The 23,314-nt window shown below is 41.2% G+C and overlaps 1 protein-coding gene across 1 annotated transcript; it reads right to left on the bottom strand.

Annotated features, from left to right (window-relative positions):
• Positions 1-6,504: 6,504 nt before the first annotated feature.
• BCAS2 (BCAS2 pre-mRNA processing factor) lies at positions 6,505-23,220 on the bottom strand. Its single transcript, XM_022584001.3, has 7 exons — positions 21,859-23,220; positions 21,657-21,749; positions 19,072-19,142; positions 17,190-17,351; positions 8,930-8,980; positions 8,144-8,224; positions 6,505-6,818 (listed from the first exon to the last, which is right to left on the bottom strand). The coding sequence occupies exons 1-7, from the start codon at positions 21,949-21,951 to the stop codon at positions 6,692-6,694; spliced, it is 678 nt and encodes a 225-aa protein (XP_022439709.1). The 5' UTR covers positions 21,952-23,220; the 3' UTR covers positions 6,505-6,691.
• Positions 23,221-23,314: the final 94 nt, after the last annotated feature.

Raw genomic sequence — 23,314 nt, 5'->3', positions numbered from 1 at the left:
AGGCCGCTTGGTACGGCCAAAAAAAAAAAATTTCTCCACTACTAAAATTATATAATAAATACGTCTATTACATTTTTCTTGATGAAGAAAAACATCGGTACTTCCCTAGTGGTCCAGTGGTAAAGAATCCACCTTCCAATGCAGGGGACGCAGGTTCGATCCCTGATTGGGGAAATAAGATCCCACATGCGGTGGGTCAACTAAGCTGGTGGGTCAACTAAGCCCCTGCACCACAACTACTGAGCTCGCGCACCTCAGCAAGAGAGCCCACAAACTACAGAGCCCACGGGCTCTGGAGACCACGTGCTCCAGAACCCGTGCACCACAACGAGAGAAAACCCACACACCACAACCAGACAGAAGCCCGCGCACCACAACAAAAGATCCTGCATGCCTCAGTGAAGGTCCCGCGTGCCGCAACTAAGATCCAACACAGCCAAAAAAAAAAAAAGAAAAGAAAAGAAAAAAATGAAAAAAGAAAAGAAAAACATCATGGGGAGTAGGTGTGTGAAAACTTTATCATAGTGGGCAGCTAAGTTAAAGGGGTTATCTTTTTTTTTTTTTTAAAGAAGATGTTGGGGGTAGGAGTTTATTAATTAATTAATTTATTTTTGCTGTGTTGGGTCTTCGTTTCTGTGCCAGGGCTTTCTCTAGTTGTGGCAAGCAGGGGCCACTCTTCATCGCGGTGCACGGGCCTCTCACTATCGCGGCCTCTCTTGTTGCGGAGCACAGGCTCCAGACGCGCAGGCTCAGTAGTTGTGGCTCACGGGCCTAGTTGCTCCGCGGCATGTGGGATCCTCCCAGACCAGGGCTCGAACCCGTGTCCCCTGCATTAGCAGGCAGATTCTCAACCACTGTGCCACCAGGGAAGCCCAAAGGGGTTATCTTTTAACCTAGGGAAGATTCAAAGTGTAACAGATTATTTTTGTTTACTCAACTTCTTTCTCCCCTGACGGTGGAAGCACCATCCCCATCTTACTTTGAGGAATTATCACTCCAATTCAATCAACTGCCAACTATAGCACCCTACCACAAGACCACACGTATATGACCACAGCCTGGCCAATTGTACTACCCCAAATCCCTGGCCATACCTCTGAGTCCAAGGATTGAACATGGAATCCAAACGTGGTCAATTGGAACTCTTCTCTAGAATTATATATACTGATACACTTGCTTTCCTCTGAGATTGCTGAAGTGGGATGGTGTAAGTCTGTAGCTGCCTTGTACAGAGGAAGCCTATCTGTAGGAGGAGAGAATAAGGCCAGAAAAGGAGAGAGGAAAAAGATGAAAAACAATTAGGATGACATAGAATCCCTGCACTTAGCTGACCCTGAAGTCAGCTCCACCTCTGTCCTCACCAGTTAAATGAGCCAATAAAGACCCTTTTACTGCTTAAGATAGTTTTAGTTAGCTTTCTGTCACTTGCAAATAGAGTTCCAATATACAGAAATACATTCTAAGGATGGAGGAAACAAAGAGGATATAATGTAATAAATGTTAGTCCTTAGGGTAGAAAATAGGGTAAAATATATACATCCATTCATAAATGTTTACAAGGTATCCCATTAGTTTATCTTATTCATTTTTGATTCTATGTATTGAAATTAAATGAAATTTGGGGTTTCTATCTGGGACCATGTGCTCTTCTGGCATTAAATTAAAATTGCACCTTCTAATACATAGAGTGGCTATCTTTGAGTAGTGGGCTTATGAATAATTTTCATTTTCTTCTTTTTTGCCTGCATTTTCTGAATTGCCTATGATAACCATTTTTTTTACCATTTTAATCAAACAGTTATTTTTATTATTTATTACTGTATTAATTTCCTATTGCTGCTGTAGCAAATTACTGCAAACAGTAGCTTAAAGCAAAACAAATTTATTATTTTATCATTCTGGAGGTTAGAAGTCTAAAACTGATCTATAAGGCTGTGTTTCTCTGGGAGAACATTCTAGGGGCAGTTTGTTTCCTTTTCTTTTCCAGTTTCAAGAAGCTACGTACATTCCTTAGCTCATAGTCCCTTTCCTTCATCTTCAAATCCAGCAGTTTAGCATCCTCTCTCCTCTCTGATCTCCTACTTCCCTACTATAAGGACGCTTGTGATTATACTGGGCCACCCAGATAATCCAGGATAATCTCCCCATTTCAAGAATCTTAACTTAATCCATTTGCAAAATTCCTTTTGCCAAGGAAAGTAACACACTTACAGGTGCCAGGGATTAGGACATCTTTGGGGGCCATTATTCAGCCTACCACAGTTAGCTACATGTAAATAAACGTGAAAGGTAATTAACATAAAAACTGAGAAGCATAACCTAGCTATGTAAAGAGAAGGTATCTTAGTCCATTTGGGCTGCTATAACAGAAATACCATAGACTGTGTGGATTAAACAACAAACATTGATTTCTCACAGTTCTGAAGGCAGGAAATCCAAGATTAAGGTATTAGCAGATTTGGTGTCTTGTGACAGCCTACTTCCTGGTTCATAGACAGCAATCTTCTCAGTGTGTCCTCATATGGCAGAAGGTGGGAGGGAGCTCTTTGGGGTCACTTTTATAAGGTTACTAATACCATTCCTGAGGGCTCCATCCTCATGACCTAATCACACCTCAAAGGCCCCATCCTCAAATACCACCACACTGGAGATTAGGTTTCAACATATGAATTTGGCAGAAGGCACAAATATTTGGTCTAGAGCAGAAGGCAATATTTCAGTGGGTTGGATGAAGACCCCTGGGAGAAAATAAGCTGAACAATCTCTGGGTCATGGTCTGGCTTTAGCTTCCCTAACAGCTACAAGAGCCTCTTCTGGGGAAGTTAGGCAACAAGGCTATAAGTGAATCCTGGGAGACGAAAGACTCATCAGCATCGTTGGGCTTTCTGGCAAAGCTGGAATACAGGCTAGGGGCTGCACCTTTGGCAGGAATATGTTCAGGAGATGAACTCCTATGAATTTTCTACTTCTAAGCTCTCCAGAAGTAGGATATAGCAAAACACTTCCAGCAGGTCAAGGAGGGGAGAACAGGAACTTCAACAGGACAGAGAGCAAGCCAAGTGTAGGTCAGAAATGTGGGCCAGCTCACCTGGGCATCCTGCTCCTCAGGGTATAAGGATGGCGCCATTGTAGTGGGCACCCTTGTGATGAGAGCTCTCAAAATGTTAGTCTCTTGAGTCATACTATTCCAACCTGAAATGGCTGCCCTCTATTGAGTGTACAGATATAATCCTGGGATCCTCTTTCACCAACCTCTTTGGAAGAGTCCCTTTACCTTTTCCCTGTGTTGGGTCAGAAGAGCACATCCTCCAGTAGCACCTTAAGATGCTCAGGAAGTAAATGTTTTCAAGATCTCACTTGACTAAAAATGTCTTTATTGTACCCCCACACTTAGCTGTTAACTTGACTATACACAGTGTCCGAGGTTGGAAATTTTTCGTAATTCTGAAGGCACTGCTCCATCGGCTTTTTTTTTTTTTATTTTGGGCTGTGTTGGGTCTTCATTGCTGCATGCGGGCTTTCTCTAGTTGCAGTGAGCAGGGGCTACTCTTTGTTGCTGTGCACGGGCTTCTCATTGCGGTGGCTTCTCTTGTTGCGGAGCATGGGCTCTAGGGTGTGTGGGCTCAGTAGTTGTGGCTTGCGGGCTCCAGAGCGCAGGCTCAGTAGTTGTGGCGCACGGGCTTAGTTGCTCCACGGCATGTGGGATCTTCTCAGACCAGGGCTCGAACCTGTGTCCCCTGCATTGACAGGCTGATTCTTAACCACTGCGCCACCAGGGAAGTCCCTCCATTGTCTTATTTCTAGCTTCCAGAGTTGATGTTGAGGAGCCTGAAGATATTTTGATTGGTTTTTTTCTATGTAGCAGGTCTCCTTTTCCCCAGATCTTGCAGAATGGGCTTTGTTGTTGTTATATCATTAATCATAAACTTAACTCCGCAATCCAGCTAGACTTGTGATAAGGAAAACATGGAACCCAAAGAATTGCAGTAAGAGCACAAAGGCTATAGGAGGTTGTGAGTAGATGGGGGTTGGAGGGGTGCTCTCCTGAGCTACGAAGAAATCGGCTGGTAGTTAAGATCAAACACGAGTCAAAAATTTTGCAGGATCTTAGTTCCCCGACCAGGGACTGAACCTGTGCCCTTGTAGTGAAAGCATGGAGTCCTAACCATTGGACTACCAGGGAATTCCCTCAAACTTTTTAGTTGTCCACAGTCAGCAATAGTGATCTTCCTGCCGGTATTGCTATTATTCATGGACCCAAAACACTCCATGGCTTCCACAACATTCATATCCTCTTTTCACCTCGCCAAAGACCACGTTTTCCATCCAACCATTCAGTCTTGGCAGTGCAGATGAAAACTGGAAACGATGGGCTTCTTATTCAAAAAGGATGCAGTTCAGCTGAGGTCGAATCTGGGGAGGAGGGAGAGAAGGAACAGAGGAGGATTGGAGCTTGATTTGACAGAACAGTCATGTCTACCCGGGGAGGGATCTTTCTTGCATACATCAAGTTCAACCTGATGTAAATTACACTCTATTAAAATTGCATACACACATATAAAGCGTTACACAGGATGTGAAGCAGTTCACAGAACCCTTGAAGCCATTCATAGATCTTTAGCTACTTAAAAATACTTAGTATATAACCTTTCAGGTATTTGCCCATATGAGAGAAAGTCACTTTTGTATATAAATTCCTAAATAAATTTAGAAAAGTTAGAAAAATGGGGAGGGTAGGAGAAGGATGTTGTTTACAGAAAGCTAGAACATAGAAAAATCCTAAATCACACTAGTGTTTTTCCCCTTGAGTGTGGCTAACTTTGCAAAGTGTTATTATCACCTCATCTTAAAATTCAAAAAAATCTGTTAAGAGGAAATTAAAATGTAATTCCTTTTCCCCCCAACTCGTCATAAAGAAATAATGTAGCAAGCATTATCCTCAAGTTTTAACATGCTACTTTCCCCAGGGTTTAGGTTTAGATCATTGTGATGTACTTTGTTTGGCCGTGCTGTGTGCTGCGTGCTGCACAACTTACGGGGATCTTAGTTGCCCGACCAGGGGTCGAACCTGGGCCCCCTGCAGTGCAAGTGTGGAGCCCCTCGCTGTGATGTGTTTTGGATACCGATTCTAAATCTTTAAAGATTTTTAAACTTCATCACTATACCTTTTTTGACGTTTCATAAGTACTTCATACGTTTCTCTAATTTATTGTCCTCTGTAATTAAGCAGTCAACAGCTCAAGACCAATGAGCTTCCGAATGAGGCTAAAGATTTGCCAGTTCCAGCATATCTCATATATCCATTTCCCAGTCATTTTTATTTTAAAAAGAGCAACATATGAAAATATTCAATAAATTATATAAATACTGCTATTCAAAAGATGAGTAAAACTGAACTGATAGATGGTATGAGCTTATAATAATACGAAATATTTGATAGCTCACATATGAAACTCCATACTTACTGTATAGAGAAGGTATGAGTGCAATACACAGAAATTTTAAGATGATTTTTAAAAAAACCGTAAATGAGGTTACATTATACAAATTATTCTGTAACCTGTTTTTCCTATACATGTACCTTCAAAACCACTGACCCATAATATTGTCAATTATACCTCAAAAAAAAAAAGGCACTGACCATTACCAACATAATAGGTTTAAAAAGTTCTAGGTTTAATTTGTATTCTTAATGTTAAACATCTTTTAATTTTTTTCTGGTGAGAGTTCACCTCTCAGTGATTTGTAAAAGGTCTCTCTGTACAGTAAGACTATGACTTATTTGATATATTGCAAATATTTTTTTCTGAATTGGGCAGGAATCTTTTTACTTTTTCATTCTTTACAAGTAGAAGGGTAAGAGCACAACCATGATGCTAGACTACTGGGTTCAAAATTTGGATGATGCTTTCTAGCTAATAAAACTTCGGCAAATTAATCAGCACCTGTTACAGTTTGTGTATGGGAACAACAGTATGTAATTCCATAGGTTTTTGTGAGGATCCAATTATTTTTCTCTTCATGTAAGTTTAGTTCATCTACCTAAAGTGCTTGGAACAGTGCTCAGCACATACTAAGCTTTATGTGTTACTTATGACGATGATCATCATCATAGATGACATGTATGGAGTCATTGTATTTCTTTAGTCTTGTTTGGTAATTAAGAAGTCGTTTAGAACTACCTCTTTCATTTTATTTTGGCCGTACTGAGCAGTATGCAAACTTCCCCGACCAGGGATCGAACCCGTGTTCCCTGCATCGGAAGCACGGAGTCTTAACTACTGGACCAGCAAGTAAGTCCAACTACCTCTTTATTTGAAATACTTATAAATCAAAAGTTTCCAACTTCTTGTACATGTTGAAAACTTTCAATAAAGATCTCTTGGGTACAAAATATGGTCCTGGTGACTCAAAATTAATTCTACGAACATTATTATAAAGTCATACTTATTTTGAAAGTCTAAAGTTCTTTTTTTAAATGGCAAAAACACAAGACAAAACAAGTCACCATGTTGAAATTTTTTATTTTGCTGAAATGTACAAACAGAATATAACAGTCCACATTCTATGTTTTCTAAACATTTAACCACTGATGATTACCATAAGATGCTGTTGTTTTTCACAGTTCAGATGTCTGATCTTCTGTGAAAGCCCAACATGCCTTCCTTTCTACCCACCAGATTAGTCTTTTTCAGAAGTCTTGCCGTATGTTTTCTTTGTTTGCCTCTCCATGTTGCTGCTTCATTTGAAAGAGTTCATTTTCTAATTGTACAATAGTCCTTTCAATCTCGTAATTCTTACTGACCAGGGATACCCAACTAGAAAAGAAAAAAGGGGGGGAAATTACTTAATGTGAACTTTCCCTTATAAGATTTTTATAGTATATATATTTTCAGCCAGGGTCAAAACACTAACCTTCACTATTAGCTTTACATTTTCGAAAACTGAGGTGTAATTAGGCGGGAAAGTGAGTAAAGGGTGTATAGGACCTCTGTATTACTTCTCAAAATTGCATGTGAACCTACAGTTATCTCAAAATAAAAAGTTTAATTTAGAAAAGAACAAATTAGAAAGAGTTGAAGAGATATGAAAGAGTGATTGAAGTTGGTAGTTAATTGGATTAACAAAAAAGGAGAGAAAATAGGGCAGAGGCAATAAAGAAAAATGATGAAGAAATTCCTACAACTGCTAAGATAAAATTCCATATATTCAAGGAATCTTCCCCTTCCCCCAGAAAAAAATCTCTAGGACAAATGAAAAGAAACACACATGTACATGTAGAAGATTTATATTAGTTTGAAGAACAGTGTGGAAAGATGCATAATAGACTGATAACATGGGGTACTTAGAGGATGAGGGGAAGGTGGAACAAGGACAATGATGTGGGTGATGGAGGCAGGGAGGTTAGGGAAAGAGCAAATCAAAAATGAAAAGAAACGATAAAAAAAATCATGACTATATTCAGAGATTTGTACAAACTTATTTGAATACATGAAGAACAACATTAAAAAAAATATATATGGGGCTTCCCTGGTGGCGCAGTGGTTGAGAGTCCGCCTGCCAATGCAGGGGACACGGGTTCGTGCCCCGGTCCGGGAAGATCCCACATGCCGCGGAGCGGCTGGGCCTGTGAGCCATGGCCGGTGAGCCTGCGCATCTGGAGTCTGTGCTCCGCAACGGGAGAGGCCACAACAGTGAGAGGCCAGCGTACAGGAAAAAAAAAAAAAAAAAAAAAAAAAAATATATATATATATATATAAACAAAGGGAAAAAACCCCTGAGACACATAAAATTATCAAGAAAGTATGGAATCTCCCTCCTGCAAGAGTTAAAAAATAGACTTTTTTCCTTTTAAAAGGAGAATATAGGTAAAATCCTATTCAGAGCAGAAGTACTGGGCAGAAAACAGGGTGCTCTAAGATCAGAATAAATTAGCAGTCGTTCAGTTTTTGTTTATAACTCTCATTTCCTTCCGAGCCCATACTTCAGAAAGAGGAAGAGGCGGTGAAGAGTGGGATTCAGAAAACAGCATTTCTGTGACACCTGTGGCACCCCATTTGAATACTGTTTGAATTATGTTGTTGAATCTTGATCTTAAAATGTGCTAAGCAATTTAAAAGGTGATGGGATTGTAGATACTCACGTTGACTCCATTTCTCTTAATTTAGATCCAGCTGTGAGTTGCATGTTCTTTCGCTGCCAGTTTAAGTCTTGAATGTGTTTCCTGTAAAAAAAATTATTTATACAACCCACCTACATTCTAAAATAAGACAAAAATCAGCAGAAAAATCTGTAACTAATACATTTTTAATCCTTTGAGAAGAACAGATATATGTATGTATATATATATACACATATATAGTCATAGACTAATTCCAGGAAATAACTTACTTTTTTTTTTTAACTTTCTTCTCATTATTTTTCAATTACAAATTTCATAAAACATGCTCATGGTGAAGAATTAAATACACACACACAAGCATGCACACAAACAGATTAAAAATCCAAAGTCCCTCCTCCCATGTGCTTCTCCTTCTCCCTGATAACTTCTGTTCAGGTTTTGATGAGTGTCTTTCCAGATTCTTTCCTGTATATGTATGTGCATGTATAGATTAGGGTGTTTTGTTTGCTTGTGTTTTTAACATAAATCAGATTATACATGTTATTCTACAACTTTTCCCCTTCTAAAAGTACCTTTTCAATGTCTGCAGACTTGCAAACTGCAAATGACCTGGTAGAGATGTTTTCAGACCTCAGGTCTATTTCTCCTCCCCTCAGGTAGGGCAACCCCAACACTAGACGCTGGACACAGTGGATCATCAATTATTTACTCTCATATGACTATAGTCCAATGGTTCCTTTTTCTTCTCATTCTATTTATTAAGATTCACCTCAACTTTATTATAAAATAAGAAGAAAAACAATTTACCTTAACTTCTGGAGCTCTTTCTGTGCATGTTCAATCATATGAACTAGATTTCTAAAAAAGAAAAAGAAAATCAGATTAATGTACATTAAAATCACATAGTACCAACTAAAAGTGTACTATCTAGTTGATACAAGGTCAAGTTTTTCTGCTAAAAATAGTTAATATTAATTTAGCTCTCTGTGCCAAACACCATGTTAGACACTCTATAAAACTAATTTAATTCTCATAAGAATTCTTTGAGGTAGGTATGATTATCTCTATTTCACATGTTAGGACACTAAGAAAGATAAAGTAAGTTGGTCAAGGTAACATGGTTAAGTGTCAGAGGTGAATTCTACTTCAGGAAAGTATGGAATCTCCCTCCTGCAAGAGGGAGCTCTTGAGCCCAAACCATTTACTGATATTCTGATTTTGTGTACTTATATTACTTCTTAAACTGTTATTGTCTTTTCATAGACAAGATGGGAAGTATCTGATGAGTGCACTCATTTACACTCCCTTTTATCTCTTTATTTCTTTACCTACATTTATCTTGTCACTCTCCCGTCTACTGCTAGCTAGAGAGCAGAAAAAAACTGTTGTGGAAGGCTATAGATTCAGATTCCAGTCCAAGTCAGCTCTAATGAGCAGAGGGGAGAAGCTGAGCCATACAGAGTTCCATGTGATTATTATCATTAGAGAAGTGATTCAAGGGTAAAGTTCAAAATCTATCTTTTCCTAAATAACAGCTTTACTGAGATATAATTTACATACCATATCAATTTCCTCTTAAGGCAGTAGAGTCCATTTCAACCACATTGGCCCTACTATGCTCTTGCTCTAGATCCAGTATTGTTTCCCGGCTTTTGTGACTCAAATTTCCTGCTGCCTTTCTGAGTTATTCTCCTATCTCCACTGACTGATTTCCTATAACTAACTCCAATTCTCTAGAGATTTGGTCTTCAAAAAGTGGTGCCTCTCCAGCTTTCCTTTAGCTCATCCCAATTTCCCTGACTTTGACACTCATTCCATGCTGAGGACAATAAAGCTTAGTACTCTATTCCTGACCTCCAACCATTAATAGGGAGCTTTCTTTTGAACCACCTCTTCCTGAAAGCCCAGTTTGTGGTCTTCTCCCTTCTTCCAGCCTCCCTCTTAAGTACACAGGTCTCTCCTCAAGTACTCTGAATGCTGAAACTGATCACACTGCATCATGGGAGTCAGAAGACTTGGCTTCTAGTCCCAGCTCTGCCCTAAATAGCTATGTTTCCTTTGACGAGTCACCTGACATCACTTGGGCTAAGTCTGTTTATTGTAAAATTAGGGGCTGACCTTGAAAGTTTCCCTTCAGTTTCAAGTACAGAATTCTCTCCTTATTAATGAAATACTATTTTTTTTAAAGAAGTTCGGCACCAAGACCTACTTAGAGCTAAAAGCTTTCTGCCTAGCATATTTGACACCCTCAAATCCTATCACGGAGAAAGAAAATATAGTACAGCTCCTCTGGAGAAGCATCCATTGGGTTTGGAGGAGACAAAATATGTGCAGGAGAATGACCAACACTATAAAGTGTTATGTAATTAAGTGTACAACAAGTGATGTGCATAATAATTTGTATAGTTACTCAGAAGAGAGAGAGAGTACCAGAGGCAGAATTTTAATCAGGGAAGAAAAGGAAACAGATTAAAGTTGGGCCTTCAATAAGTTGAATTTGGGTAGAATAGTTAAAGGTATTCCAGGTGGAGATAAGGCCTGAGTAAAGGTTCGGAGGCAGAGTTTATGATAATCACCAAGGAGAGGACTAGTTTGGCTGGAGTGAAAGTCTACAACTGAGGTATAGCCTTTTGCTTTGAATATCATGTTAAATAGCCTGGACCTTACCTTGTAGGTAAGGGAAAATTATTAAAGGTTTCTAGGCAAGATGAAAGCAATGCTCTCTTCAATTTAATGCCTCCTCCCCACCCCCCATCCCCTCACCTATGTTCTCCTCCATTCCTGGAATGTTCTCGCTCTCCTTTAAACATTCAAATCTCACCCTTTTCTGGAACCCCTGTACACTGTTGGTGGGAATGTAAATTGGTGCAGCTACTATGGAAAATAACATGGAGGGTCCTAAAAAAAAACCACTAAAAATAGAACTACCACGTGATACAGCAATTCCACTCCTGGGTATATATCCGGAAAAAATGAAAACTCTAATTTGAAAAGATACACGCACCCCAATGTTCACAGCAGCACTATTTACAATAGCCAAGACATGGAAGCAACCCAAATGTCCATCAACAGATGACTGTATTAAGATATGGTGCATATATACACATATACAATGGAATATTACTCAGTCATAAAAAAGAAACACTGCCATATGCAGCAGTGTGGATGGCCCTAGAGAACATTATGCTTAGTGACATAAACAAATTGGACAGAGACAAATATTGTAGGATGTCACTTATATGCGGAATCTAAAAAATAATACAAATGAAAATTCATGCAAAACAGAAACAGACTCACAGATATAGAAAACAAACTTGTGGTTAGCAAAGGTGAGAGAGAAGGGGAGTAGGGACAAATTACGGGTATGGGATTAACAGATACAAACTACTCTATATAAAATAGATAAGCAACAAGGATATACTGTATAGCACAGGGAATTATACCCATTATCTTGTAATAACCTACAGTATAATCTGCAAAAATACTAAATCACTATGCTGTATACCTCAAACTAACACAAAAATCAACTATACTTTAATAACCCCCACCCCCATTCCCTAATCTCACTCTTTTATAATGGTCCTAATCCTTAATGTCCCTTTCTTTGGATCTCTGTAGTTTATGGACCACAACACACAATGCAGCACTTGCCCCCATACTGCCAAAAATGAACTACTAGTTATCTGGCCTAGAATATCTTGCCTCCTCAACTAGATAAAGCTTCCTGAGGACAAAGATCACATTTTTCCACTTTGTGAAATACACATTTTGGGGATTGATTTGTTCTCAAATTTCTTAATCATCCCAACCCCATTTTCCCTTTATTCTCCTTGCAACATATTCACAATAGAAACTGAATTTAAGTTTCTTAAATTCTGGATTTTGCCCAAAGATCCTTATGTGGCCAATAGACATTTAAACATGATTCTGAAAACCTGAGAAAAGGTACTTATTATTTTGTGATTTTTGCTTTACTGTTTCAGGAATCATACTCTAACAAATAGTTTTATGCACAGTTGTGTAGTTAATGGCCTTTTCGCCTTAAAAGAGACTCGGGATTTTAGGGCTCAAAGGAGACATGGAGATCATCTAACCACTGAGTTTTACAAGTTGGAAACTGAACCCTAAATAGATAACAAAACCTAAAGCTAAAGCTAGTTATATGGAACAGAAACAGGAGCTCGTGGCACTTTTGTTTCTGGTGTTAATTCTCTACTTACAGTCAATTCTCATCATTTGCAGATTCTGTATATGTGAATTTGCCTACTCACTCAGATTTATGTGTAACCCCAAAATCAATACCTGCAGTGTTTTGTCATCATTCATGGACATGCTCAGAGCAGCAAAAAATTTTAGTTGCTGGGCACGCACATTTCCAGCTGCATTGGAACAAGGAGATACTCCACCTTCTTGTTTCAGGTCTCATGCAGGGATGACCAAAGGATAGAGTTTGATTTCCAACTCTGGCAAGTTACTTAACACTTCTGAACTTTATCTTTTCTTTTATAAAATAAAGAAAATACAGAATCTGCCAGGATGAGCTGTTTTAAAGGATTTAAGATTATAATCTATCTGAGATGTGTATATATACATATGTACATATTTCTCCTAGGAGAAATGGTTCAGTATTTGTTAATTCAGTATCCAAGGCCACTTTATAAAGCACAACATGCAATAATGAGAGCTAACTGTATAAGCAACCCCCCACATTAAGGATTACATTCTACCAAGCTGTGATTTGTAAATCAGACCTCAGAACTCATTATTGCAATATTACACAACAAATGTGTTAGGTTCATCCCCTTAAACTTTGAGATGGGTCTCAAAGCCTTTCATATGGGTTGTAGTTCTAGGACATGACCCCAAGTGAAAGTCCAGCTATACTATTTTTATCCCACTTCTCCTACTCTACTTCCCACATTAAAAAAACAAGACTGGTGAGTGGTCTTAGCACTGCAGGGTCGGGGGCAGAGGGGGTGCAGGGCCTGTGCCCCGGTCCCCTGCCTTCATTCGCTCCGGGGTCACCACTGGCAGTGCCATAAAGGAGCCAGGCGCCGTCCAGAGAGTCAAATCTCCACCCAGCATTGGGCACGTTTCTCCTCCAGCTGTAAACACGGTATTTCTTAAGTAAACATTTAATACACTCCCTCAGAAAGGCAGCCATGGGGGCACGAACCACACGTGGGTGAGAGGAGAGAATTCCATTCTCTTGTCCCTGCCTCTGGGATGAGAGGGTGCTAAGGCCTGCAACCTTAGTCCCGGTGCCCAGGACGGGGTCAGATGGAGCTGGTCTCCAAGGAAAAGACTGCATCCTCCCGGCTGGAGGTAAGAGGCGGGACCTGCTGGGGAGGAGGTGGCCGAGAGTGCACCTGTCTGCAGCACAGCCCTGGCCTCAGGAGAAGCTGCTAGTGAGCGCCCTGTGGTGGCTGGGGGTCACGTGCCTGGCTGCAGCTCTTAGGAAAGGATGGGGCAAAGACTGGGGCGTTCATCCTCCCACGAGGCTATCTGTGGGCGGGGGGTGAGAGTTTAAGTGGCAGATGAACACCAAGAGGGAGAAAGAAGCCTTGTACTGCCAACTGAGCCAGGCAGTCGGGCGGGGAGGGCAATGGAATAAGGCACTATGATCTGTCTTGCTGATTCCTCTCACTGAGGGGGAACGGAGCTCAGATCTGTAGGGCTGAGGCCCAGATCCTCCCTCCAAAGGCTATCCTTTTCACAGATCCCAGGAGACAAGAATAACTGACTGCTATTTTAAGGGTTGGAAACTCCTAGAACTTGGACAGGACTAACAAATTGGTGGCGCTGAGATGATGCTCCCCAGGGCGGCTGCCAGGCCCGAGACCCAGGTAAAAGGCAGGAAGAGACGACAAGGCTGACTCCAGTGGGAAGAGGTGAAGAGTGGCTAAGGGAGAGGACGGCTACCTGGGCCTAACTGAGGCTAGTCTGCCGACTGGGCAGAGTCAGCCTTGACTTCGGGCTGACTTCCACCCGGCTGCTGGGTGTCCGAGGTGGATGAAGTGGAGAACAGGGGAGGGAGAAGAGAGACAGGCGCTTGGGGCTAACAAGCGGGGCCTCAGGAGCTAGGGAAGGAGGTCCTGCCACCAAGCAAGGACGGGCTAGGAGTCCTGCAAGACAAGGGTACGTGGAGGCTGCCCACCTCACCCGAAAGGTATAGCCACCTGTGACCTACAGTTCCAAGACCTTAGTCAGAGCTAAGAGACCTGGGGAGGGCGGAAGGGAAGGATAAGCAAAAGGTAAATAAACTGTTAGGCTTGAACCCTCACTAGGACTTCAGAATGTGGGCTGTGGCCAGGGAAATGTGAGGGTGCCAAGTCCGGGGACTGTTTTTCCCACGTGCTCATGGGCAGACAGACAGCTGCCCTGAGGGAAGGCGGGGAGGTGGGGCAGAGAAGGGGTGCGCACTGCAGTTAGGGGATGTGCTCTCCCAGCTGCACCTCAGAGTAGACTCTAGGTCGTCTGAGAAGTCAGAGGGAAGAGACAAGAGACAGATGATGACAAAGAGTTTCAGCTGAGGGAGGGGAGGGAGGGGCCTGGTCACCTCCTGCTGCCCTGCTGGATCCTGCTAAGCACAGCTAGCCATCTGCCCAGGAGGAGGAAGAGGACTTGAGAAAAGGTGGAAAGAATGTGAGCAAACATAATGCTGAGTTTGCAAGTCTGGGCTGGTCTCTCCTAAACTCCCAGGGCCCAAGGCCAGGGCTGAAGGGCTGCAGCTCTGGGGGGGAAGCCCTCCTTGGTCACATACCAACTTAAATGCCCTCCAACATCTCCCCTATCCATCCTATGCTGGTTTAGAGAAAACAAACAAAAACAACACAAAAGAAGAATTCCTTTTCCCTTCCTTGCTTTGAAGCCAGGTGAGGGGCAACAGGGACAGCTCTCCTTCTCCTGGCAAGGGGAGAGGACACCCCACTTCAGAAGTCCAGGAGGAGGGAGGCTGCCAAGAGTCGTTGGAGAGCGGAAGAAAGGCTACAGACAGACAATGGAGGTGGGATCACAGGGTCACAGCCAACAAGCCCACAGGCACCTAATGGCCATGGTCCACCCCGTCAGCCAGGTCCATCCTTTCCCATCAGACACATTTACACTGAGGGTAGCCCCTAACAGTAAGTCCCTGCAGTGAGGGAGATGATGGTCGACACTGTCACCATATGTGACACCATGGGGCTGGCACACAGGGCACACCCCTCACTGTGAGGAGATGACAGTGGCAGCCGGTTCAGGACACCCTGTTCTTATGGCAATGGTCACAACTGGGTCTTGGGGACTCAGGCAGTGTCTGACGACCTGGACATCTGGCGGGTACATCTGGGAAGACGATGATGCAGGAGGCAGGAGGTGATGGGTGCTGAGCTCACAGGAGTGACAGATGCCCGCCGAAGACCCAGCTGTGTCCCAGGCAGAGGTTTGGCACACAGTTTTTTCTGGGAATCATCCTCTGGGAGGAAGATCACTAACAGAAAGGTAGGCTTGTAGAGCTGGGGTGGGCTGGCCGTTCAAACGCCAGGCAGTATGAGATGATCACCCTCTGTCCCTCCTCACCTCAGAACTCCTGGTTTTAAAGGGCAGTAGAAGGAATGGATTCCCTCTTAAGTCCTGGTGTGGCCCTGGGCTTCCAACTGCTTAAAGAGGACAAACCCAAAATACAGATCTTCTTTCTCGAGTTCTCCTGGCCAAGCCCTGGTCCTCCCCTTTCAGGTGGTTCTTGGCCTCTATCATCTCCAAGGCCCAAGGGCCAGCCAGGAGCAGGCCACCAGGGAGTCCAGCAGTTCCTGCACCTGGTGGGGAGGAAGCACAGAGGCCTCCTTCTGGCTTCATGCCCCCCATTCCAGAAGAAATCCCCAAATTCTCCATGGAGGGGCAGGCCTTCTCTGGGGAAGTGAGGTGTTATAAGCAGAACTAAGAGATGGGTAAAAGAAAGAAGACAGGAAAAATAAAGGACAAAAACAAAATAGCTCCCTAACCCCTTATAAAAATGAAATTTATACATATGCTTTGTCCATATTGAGTTTCTTTAAAGAAATTGGTGCCTGTCCACAGCATAGCTTCCTGTTCTTCTGAAGTCTTAATTGTTTAAATTTAAAAAAAAAAGGGGGGGAAAGGAAGACAAAAAATTAAGCAAAACTAAAAGGAGGGGGAAAACCCAAACAAAAGCTTCACATTGCTGGAGATCCAGCTGTTGGGAGATCGCCAACTGGCCAAGCCACCGCCTGTACCCTCTGCTGTCCTCTGTGCGAGACATGAGACTGTGGGTCCCGAGGATCAACCTAGTTTAAAAACACCCAAGATGCTTTGCCCTGAATTTTAAGCAGCACATGTGACCCACTACTGGGCATATACCCTGAGAAAACCATAATTCAAAAAGAGTCATGTACCAAAATGTTCACTGCAGCTCTATTTACAATAGCCAGGACATGGAAGCAACCTAAGTGTCCATCATCAGATGAATGGATAAAGAAGGTGTGGCACATATATACAATGGAATATTACTCAGCCATAAAAAGAAACAAAATTGAGTTATTTGTAGTGAGGTGGATGGATGCAGAGTCTGTCATACAGAGTGAAGTAAGTCAGAAAGAGAAAAACAAATACCGTATGCTAACACATATATATGGAATCTAAGAAAAAAAAAAAAAGGTCATGAAGGACCTAGGGATAAGACGGGAATAAAGACACAGACCTACTAGAGAATGGACTTGAGGATATGGGGAGGGGGAAGGGTAAGCTGTGATAAAGTGAGAGAGTGGCATGGACATATATACACTACCAAACGTAAAATAGATAGATAGTGGGAAGCAGCTGCACAGCAGAGCGAGATCAGCTCGGTGCTTTGTGACCACCTAGAGGGGTGGGACAGGGAGGGTGGGAGGGAGGGAGACACAAGAGGGAAGAGATATGGGAACAAATGTATATGTATAACTGATTCACTTTGTTATAAAGCAGAAACTAACACACCATTGTAAAGCAATTATACTCCAATAAAGATGTTAAAAAAAAAAACAAGACTAAAGGTGGCATGGGTTTAAAAGAAACGAAAAAGGCTTCTTACTCATTATACACTTTCCAGGCATTGCATCCATGCTGTGACATTAGTTCCAGATTTTCAATTCGAACCGCTTGATGCTCTAACTGGGCCATAGAATTGTTTACGCATTCTTGCCACGCAGTAATGTCATTTTTCTGACCCGAGGAAGGGGCTGGAAGTTCATATCTGAAATTAAACAACAATGAAATAAAACCACATATTCCTCCAAACCTTTCTTTCTCCTCCCAACAGAATGCCTCATGGGTCTACACACACTGTAAAAACTACAGAAGACTGAAGATAAGATGCCGACCTTGAAATAATAAGAAATCTATTTATCCTAAGAAACAATCAATTTACAAATAAGATTTAGCATCATTATACACAGTAACAAAAAATTGTTCACTTTAATGAACAATTCAATAAGCTACACTGTGCATTCATATAACGTACTGTTATATTAGCTATTAAATGTTATTAAAGAATAGTTAAACATTAAGATGTTTGTAATACATTAAGGGAAAAAAGGATAGAAAAAAGTATGCACCTACATCCATCCACCATCCCACCCACGTACCTACACCCCTCTAGAGAAAAAATGGCAAAGGGGTATAATAATTTTTACATTTTGAATTCAGCCTTTTCTCTGTCTTCATAGTACCCAGTCCTTCAACACTGCCAACATAGCCAGCAACATACACTCTTCATAAATCTCAGCTCATTACTGAGTTACTACAAACTAACTTCTAATTTCCATTTTGTTATTTTTACTAGGTATTGTAAAAACTCCAAATCATTCCTATGAAAAATTGAGGGATATGCAACTGGGATTAAGAAGTGATAAACCATTTTGTTTAAAAAAAAAAAAAAAAAACAAAACAAGCTTTACACATGCATCATGAATGTAGCATTTTGGGAACTTCTAAACCCACAGTAAGAAATATTTTACACTGTGATCCAGTACACAAATACACACAGCTGAACACAAGTTTCACAAAACAAAACTTACCTTTACATGCAATGCATTCTGATATTTTCTATCCTACTTCCTTAAAAAAGTGCTGTGGTGTCTTACTAAACTTACTTCACAATCTACTGCTTAAAGGATCATGACCTACTTATGGGTTCAAAATATACTGTTATGAAGGAGTTACTATCATGAAAATCTTTAGAGCAGAAGCACCTGGAAACAGAACTGAGGAGTCCTAGGAGTTTTCCTGCCTTTATCATTCAAGCCACATAGGAAATGGAGCACAAGAAAAGAAAAAAATCTGGTCCTTCGGTTCTATAGACTAAAATCTCTCTTTTAATCTGTACATATGCTGAGAGGATAACCCTATTGTTCATGTGGCCCTCTCTGCTCTGCCAGATTAGTTACTGGTTCTCATAATTTCATAGTTTCCTTAGAGCTGAAGGGGACCTCAGATGTTAAGCAACCCAATTCTCCAATTTAGTGAAAGTAACAAAAGGGTGTTTTGGTTTTTTTCCTGAAACAGTTTTGTAGTAAAGTGGTATGGGAAGGGAGACAGTAGAACCAAAGTCAAACTATGCAGGTACTCTGAGTTTACTAATGTTGCCTGTGTAAGAGCGAAGCACTACATGTCTAATCAGGAACCTTTCCTCGGGAATTCTTAAACATGAACTTAGTTACAATTTACCATTCCCCTGTTACTGGATTTTAAAATAGCTTGCATTTTTAAATAATGGTGCAAAGAATATTTTTGAACATTAACATAAGATTATATGAACCACTATTATAACTATTACATGAAAAAACATAAATGCATAAAAACAGACAAGAATTTTTTCTCTTCCACATTTATTTTAACATGGCTACAGCAGTTTTACTAATAAATTAAAATTAAACAATGATTTGAGGCCAGCTGAACCCAGAAATAGGACTTACCGTTTCATACTGAGCAATTCAATTGGTTGTCGAGCAGCCAATCTTTCAAATTCATTTCTCATTATGTCGGTCTGATGTGTAAATTGAAGAAAGAATTATTTCCAAAATCATATCAACAAACTGTATTACTATCCATTATTAACGGATCATTTCCCTTCCCCCCAGGTCTTCTCTGCAGTCAGTGCTCTCTAGAATCTGGAGAAGTGCACAGGCACACACACACTTCATATGTAAAGGGGCCCTCAGAGAAAAGGATTAATCCTAAATCAGTGGTTCTCAGTCCAGCACACATTTAGAATCAAATGGGAGTTTCAAAAACAATTCCAATACAATTCACATTATCACTCCTCTCCCCCACTACAGGACGTGATTATAACTTTTGCTTTCAACTCACAAGTTGATTGTAAAGTCAAGCCGGTGTTGAGAACTATGGATCTAAGTATTCACTGGGGGCATGGGAAGAGAGAAGAGGACGTGGGACATAAAATAATTTGCTTTAGCGCTATGAGCCTAAACCTATACCTTCTTTTTGATCCTGGCTGCTCTTTTCACTTTACTCTTTGCAAAGGAGTAACAGGGGAAGGGACAAAAGGACCTGGTTCTGTTGTTTGCTCTAACAATTTTACTATTTTTAAAAAAATGTGGTATAGCTCTACCTCTTTAAGTCCAGTGTTTTGGTCAACATCCTATTCCATTTAGACTAAAGAGCAGGCAAAAAAGACCTTCCAGAGGTCACATTCCTTGCTTAAAAATTGTGCATTAAGCATGTCTTCATTGGAGAAAGACTTTTTTTTGGACTATTGCTGAGTTTCACACAACTCTAAGAAAATGTGGTTACTTAGTTTCCTGCAGAAACTAAGGCTTTCTAGCTAGAAGGCTATGCACAGTGACAGAGTAAAAACTAACAATTAGGTAAGACAGAAACTACAAAAATATAGTACAAGCCAATCTTCAGCCACGTAACACCACATGGCTAGTAAGTGACAGATCTGGAATTTTAACTCAACTCTCTTCAAAGAATGAGCCAATTCTCACAGGGCTAAGTCATAAGAAGAACTCCAGGCATGAATTGCACACATTAAGCATTCATTAAACTGCCTTAGGCACTCTTCATACATTCAGTGATAAATATCTGGGTTCCTATCGTGTGCCAAACACTGTTTTAGGTGATGAAAATACAGTGCTGAAGAAGACAAAAAAGATCCCTGCTCATAGAGCATTCTCATTCTCAGCTTAGACAGGCCTTCCTCAGCCATCCTATCTAAAGCAGTCACCCAGTCACTCTATATCACATCATTACTTTAATTCTCTGTATAGCTTTATCAATAATCTGATATTTTCTGATTTATCTGTCTCCACACTCTAGAATTTAAACTCCTGTTCCCCAATAACTCGAATAGAATCGATTTTCAGAAATAGTTGTTAAATGAATCAATGAAAGAGCAGTTCAAAGGCAGTTTGAGGAGTGCTTAAGGTCTTGGGCAAATTAGTTAGCCTAACCTGCAGTTTTCCCATCTAAAAAATTGGGATAATAAACATACAGTTATATAGTTCACAGAGCTGTTTTTAGGACTGAGACAGTGAACTCAGTACACTATTAGCTTCCACTATTAGAAAGTGTTAACTAATCAGCATACTAATTATAAAGACAGGAAACACAGGTTGTATCTAAAAGAGGTAAAAAGAAAACTAGCTCAAGTATTTAAAAGTTTGTGACTGAATGCAGTTATCTAAAACTTTCAGAAATCAAGCTAATAAGTACCCATTACTGTCCTTAGTTCTTAATGTGATAACATCTATATTTGGGCAACATCATTTACAAAAAGCATGGGAAAACAGCATGCCATAGGAACATCTCTCTCCTACTTAAAACTTAACCAATATTTTTTTTCATGTTACTTCAATAGGAAATCCTGCGTTTTAATAACAGAATTCTTTCATAAATAAGTGGTTAACTGTAATGGGGGAAAAAAACACCTAACAGAATCCATTAACTTAGAAATGATATTTTACATTTCATTCAGCTAATTAGACCCTAAATAGTATTTTGGGTGCACTTCTGGGCTAAATAGCTAAATGGTTTGATATGGTTCACTTAGATATGATTTATCTGTACAGTCATTCACGTCCACCCAGTAAATATTTTAAGACTTTTGATACAAAGGCCGCCCTCCAGTGGTTCTCAGAGGCTTAGGTAATTAGGCTTTTGTAAATATATTTTAAAAACCCTAGATCACTTGTTTTACAGTAGTCCTTAATTAGAGAGAAGAGGATCCCTTTGAGAATTTACGCAATAAACCTATCTCAGAAAAACGTAACACTAAATTTTGCATTGTTAGGTCAGTTCGCGGAGCCCCACAAAGTCCTTCCGTGGTTCTCAGAAATAAGAACCCCGGGGAAGGCTTATCTGTGTAGCTATTTTCAACTGACTGACAATACCTATACAACAGGGTAAGTAGTAGCTAAGCAAGTAACAGTTAAAGCTGGAATTTAAAATTCACTTCTACGTGGCGAAGCCTCTCAATCCAAAATAAGGATTCACAGGATCCTGGTTCGTACGCTAGGCTCAAAACATCACATCTTACTTCAAAAGCGGAATAATCCGGGGCTGTCAGGTAGCTCAGGTAGTTCTTGGTAGGTCGGTATCTGCGTGTTTCCTCCTCCACCAATGCCGCAGCCTAAGAACGAGAACAGAGGCCAGGGTAGAGGCAGCAAATTGTTAAGCGATTCTTCCAGCACTAAGGGCCAGCGAGCGCTGAGTCAGTTACACAGACACCACGAACTTACCGCTTCCCGTACACCAGGCGCTTCATAACCTTGGTCAAAATACGGCAGCGCATCCACCACAACCTCTCCGGCCACCAAACCCGTACCCGCCATTCTTAGGTTCGCCGAAGTTTTCCGACTCTGCGCTGGCTCAGGTTCACTTAAATACTCCTGCGCCCTACGCTAACGTAATGACGTCGCCTGCGCATCAGCTTTGGCGCCTAAGTTAATTCTGATGGCGCGCTCGCTAGAAGTTGCCCGGCCATTTTGTTTTGGTCGGAATTGACGTCACGTTGTGGTTTCCCCTAGTCAGCGGTACATCTCAACTTCCTGTCCCCACGTGCTCTACCGTTTTGCCTCCGACTGGCAGCAAAGTGGAGAGGAGTTGGGACTTTTGGGTTCCTCCAGGACGCTGATATTTGGTTGGGGAATCCTTTAAAACTTTTGGAGGGAACTGGCTGCAGGATTTGGCGGGGAGCAAGATACTGGTTTCCCACCTCGGCTTTACTCTCCTAACCTTCCACCTTCTTCCGTTAAACTTCTCTCTTTTTGCACTTCCTTGCTGTATCCCCATCATTCTTCGTTCTCGGCGCCCCGAGGGTCTTTGCACTAAGTGCAGTTCTTTCACAGATTCTGGAAGTGGGCGCTAGTCTCCAATTAAAATTGCGAAGCTTTAGACTCTGCGTAACAAAACGAACCTGATCTCGCCCCCAGCGCTAGATAACTACCCGCTAATCCCATCTTTTAAAAAGACTGTGATTTCGCATTCAGGGCGTGTATAAAATCCAATCATTTTGCCTTTAGAACTTCTGGTAATAGAATAGTTTCTCATTGCCTCCGACCACTCCTGCTACTGCTGGTGCCCAGTCTCTGGTTCCTGGCTTCCAGTTCCTTTTGACTAAGCAGGGAAAGACCAAATAAGGTAGTCGGACTATATATACCGTGCCCAGTGTGCAAATCTAGACCCCGACTTTGCCAAGAGCCTGGAAATGTTGGCCACTGTAATTAAGCTTGGTTAGTCTTGGATCGATTACCTTTTACCTACCATTAGATAAATGTGTTAGCTATAGATTTAAGTGAAGTAAAATATCTTTACAGCTTAAACAATTTTATTTCAAATTCTCCAGAAGATCCATGGAATTTTTTGTGTTTGTTTATTCATTAAAAGATCTGTAAACATTTTATACAAATTTTCAGCGATTATTTTACAAGTGTGTCCAGAATTTGTAATACTTTACAAACAAAAAATAAAACAGACTGAAGAAAAGGAAGCAGCTTCAGATCGCAGGGATAAGACTCCCATCCCTGAAGAAAAGGTCTCCTCACAGAGGGATGTCTGGGATCCACCACAGTAACACCTTATACCCCCATTTTATAAACACTCAATTCCCAGTTACTAATTGTTCCCTCAGGGTGGGAGTGTTAGAGGAGACCAAATGGGGAAATGTCTGGTAAAAGCCCCACTGAGGTAAGCTGC

This window comes from Delphinapterus leucas, chromosome 1 (genome assembly GCF_059928025.1).
Source record: "Delphinapterus leucas isolate spDelLeu-1000000601 "Yukka" chromosome 1, BTC_Dleu_Yukka2, whole genome shotgun sequence".
NCBI classification, from domain to species: Eukaryota; Metazoa; Chordata; class Mammalia; order Artiodactyla; family Monodontidae; genus Delphinapterus; species Delphinapterus leucas.
The sequence above is the reverse complement of the archived record's forward strand: the minus strand, read 5'-3'. Positions and strand labels throughout refer to the sequence as shown.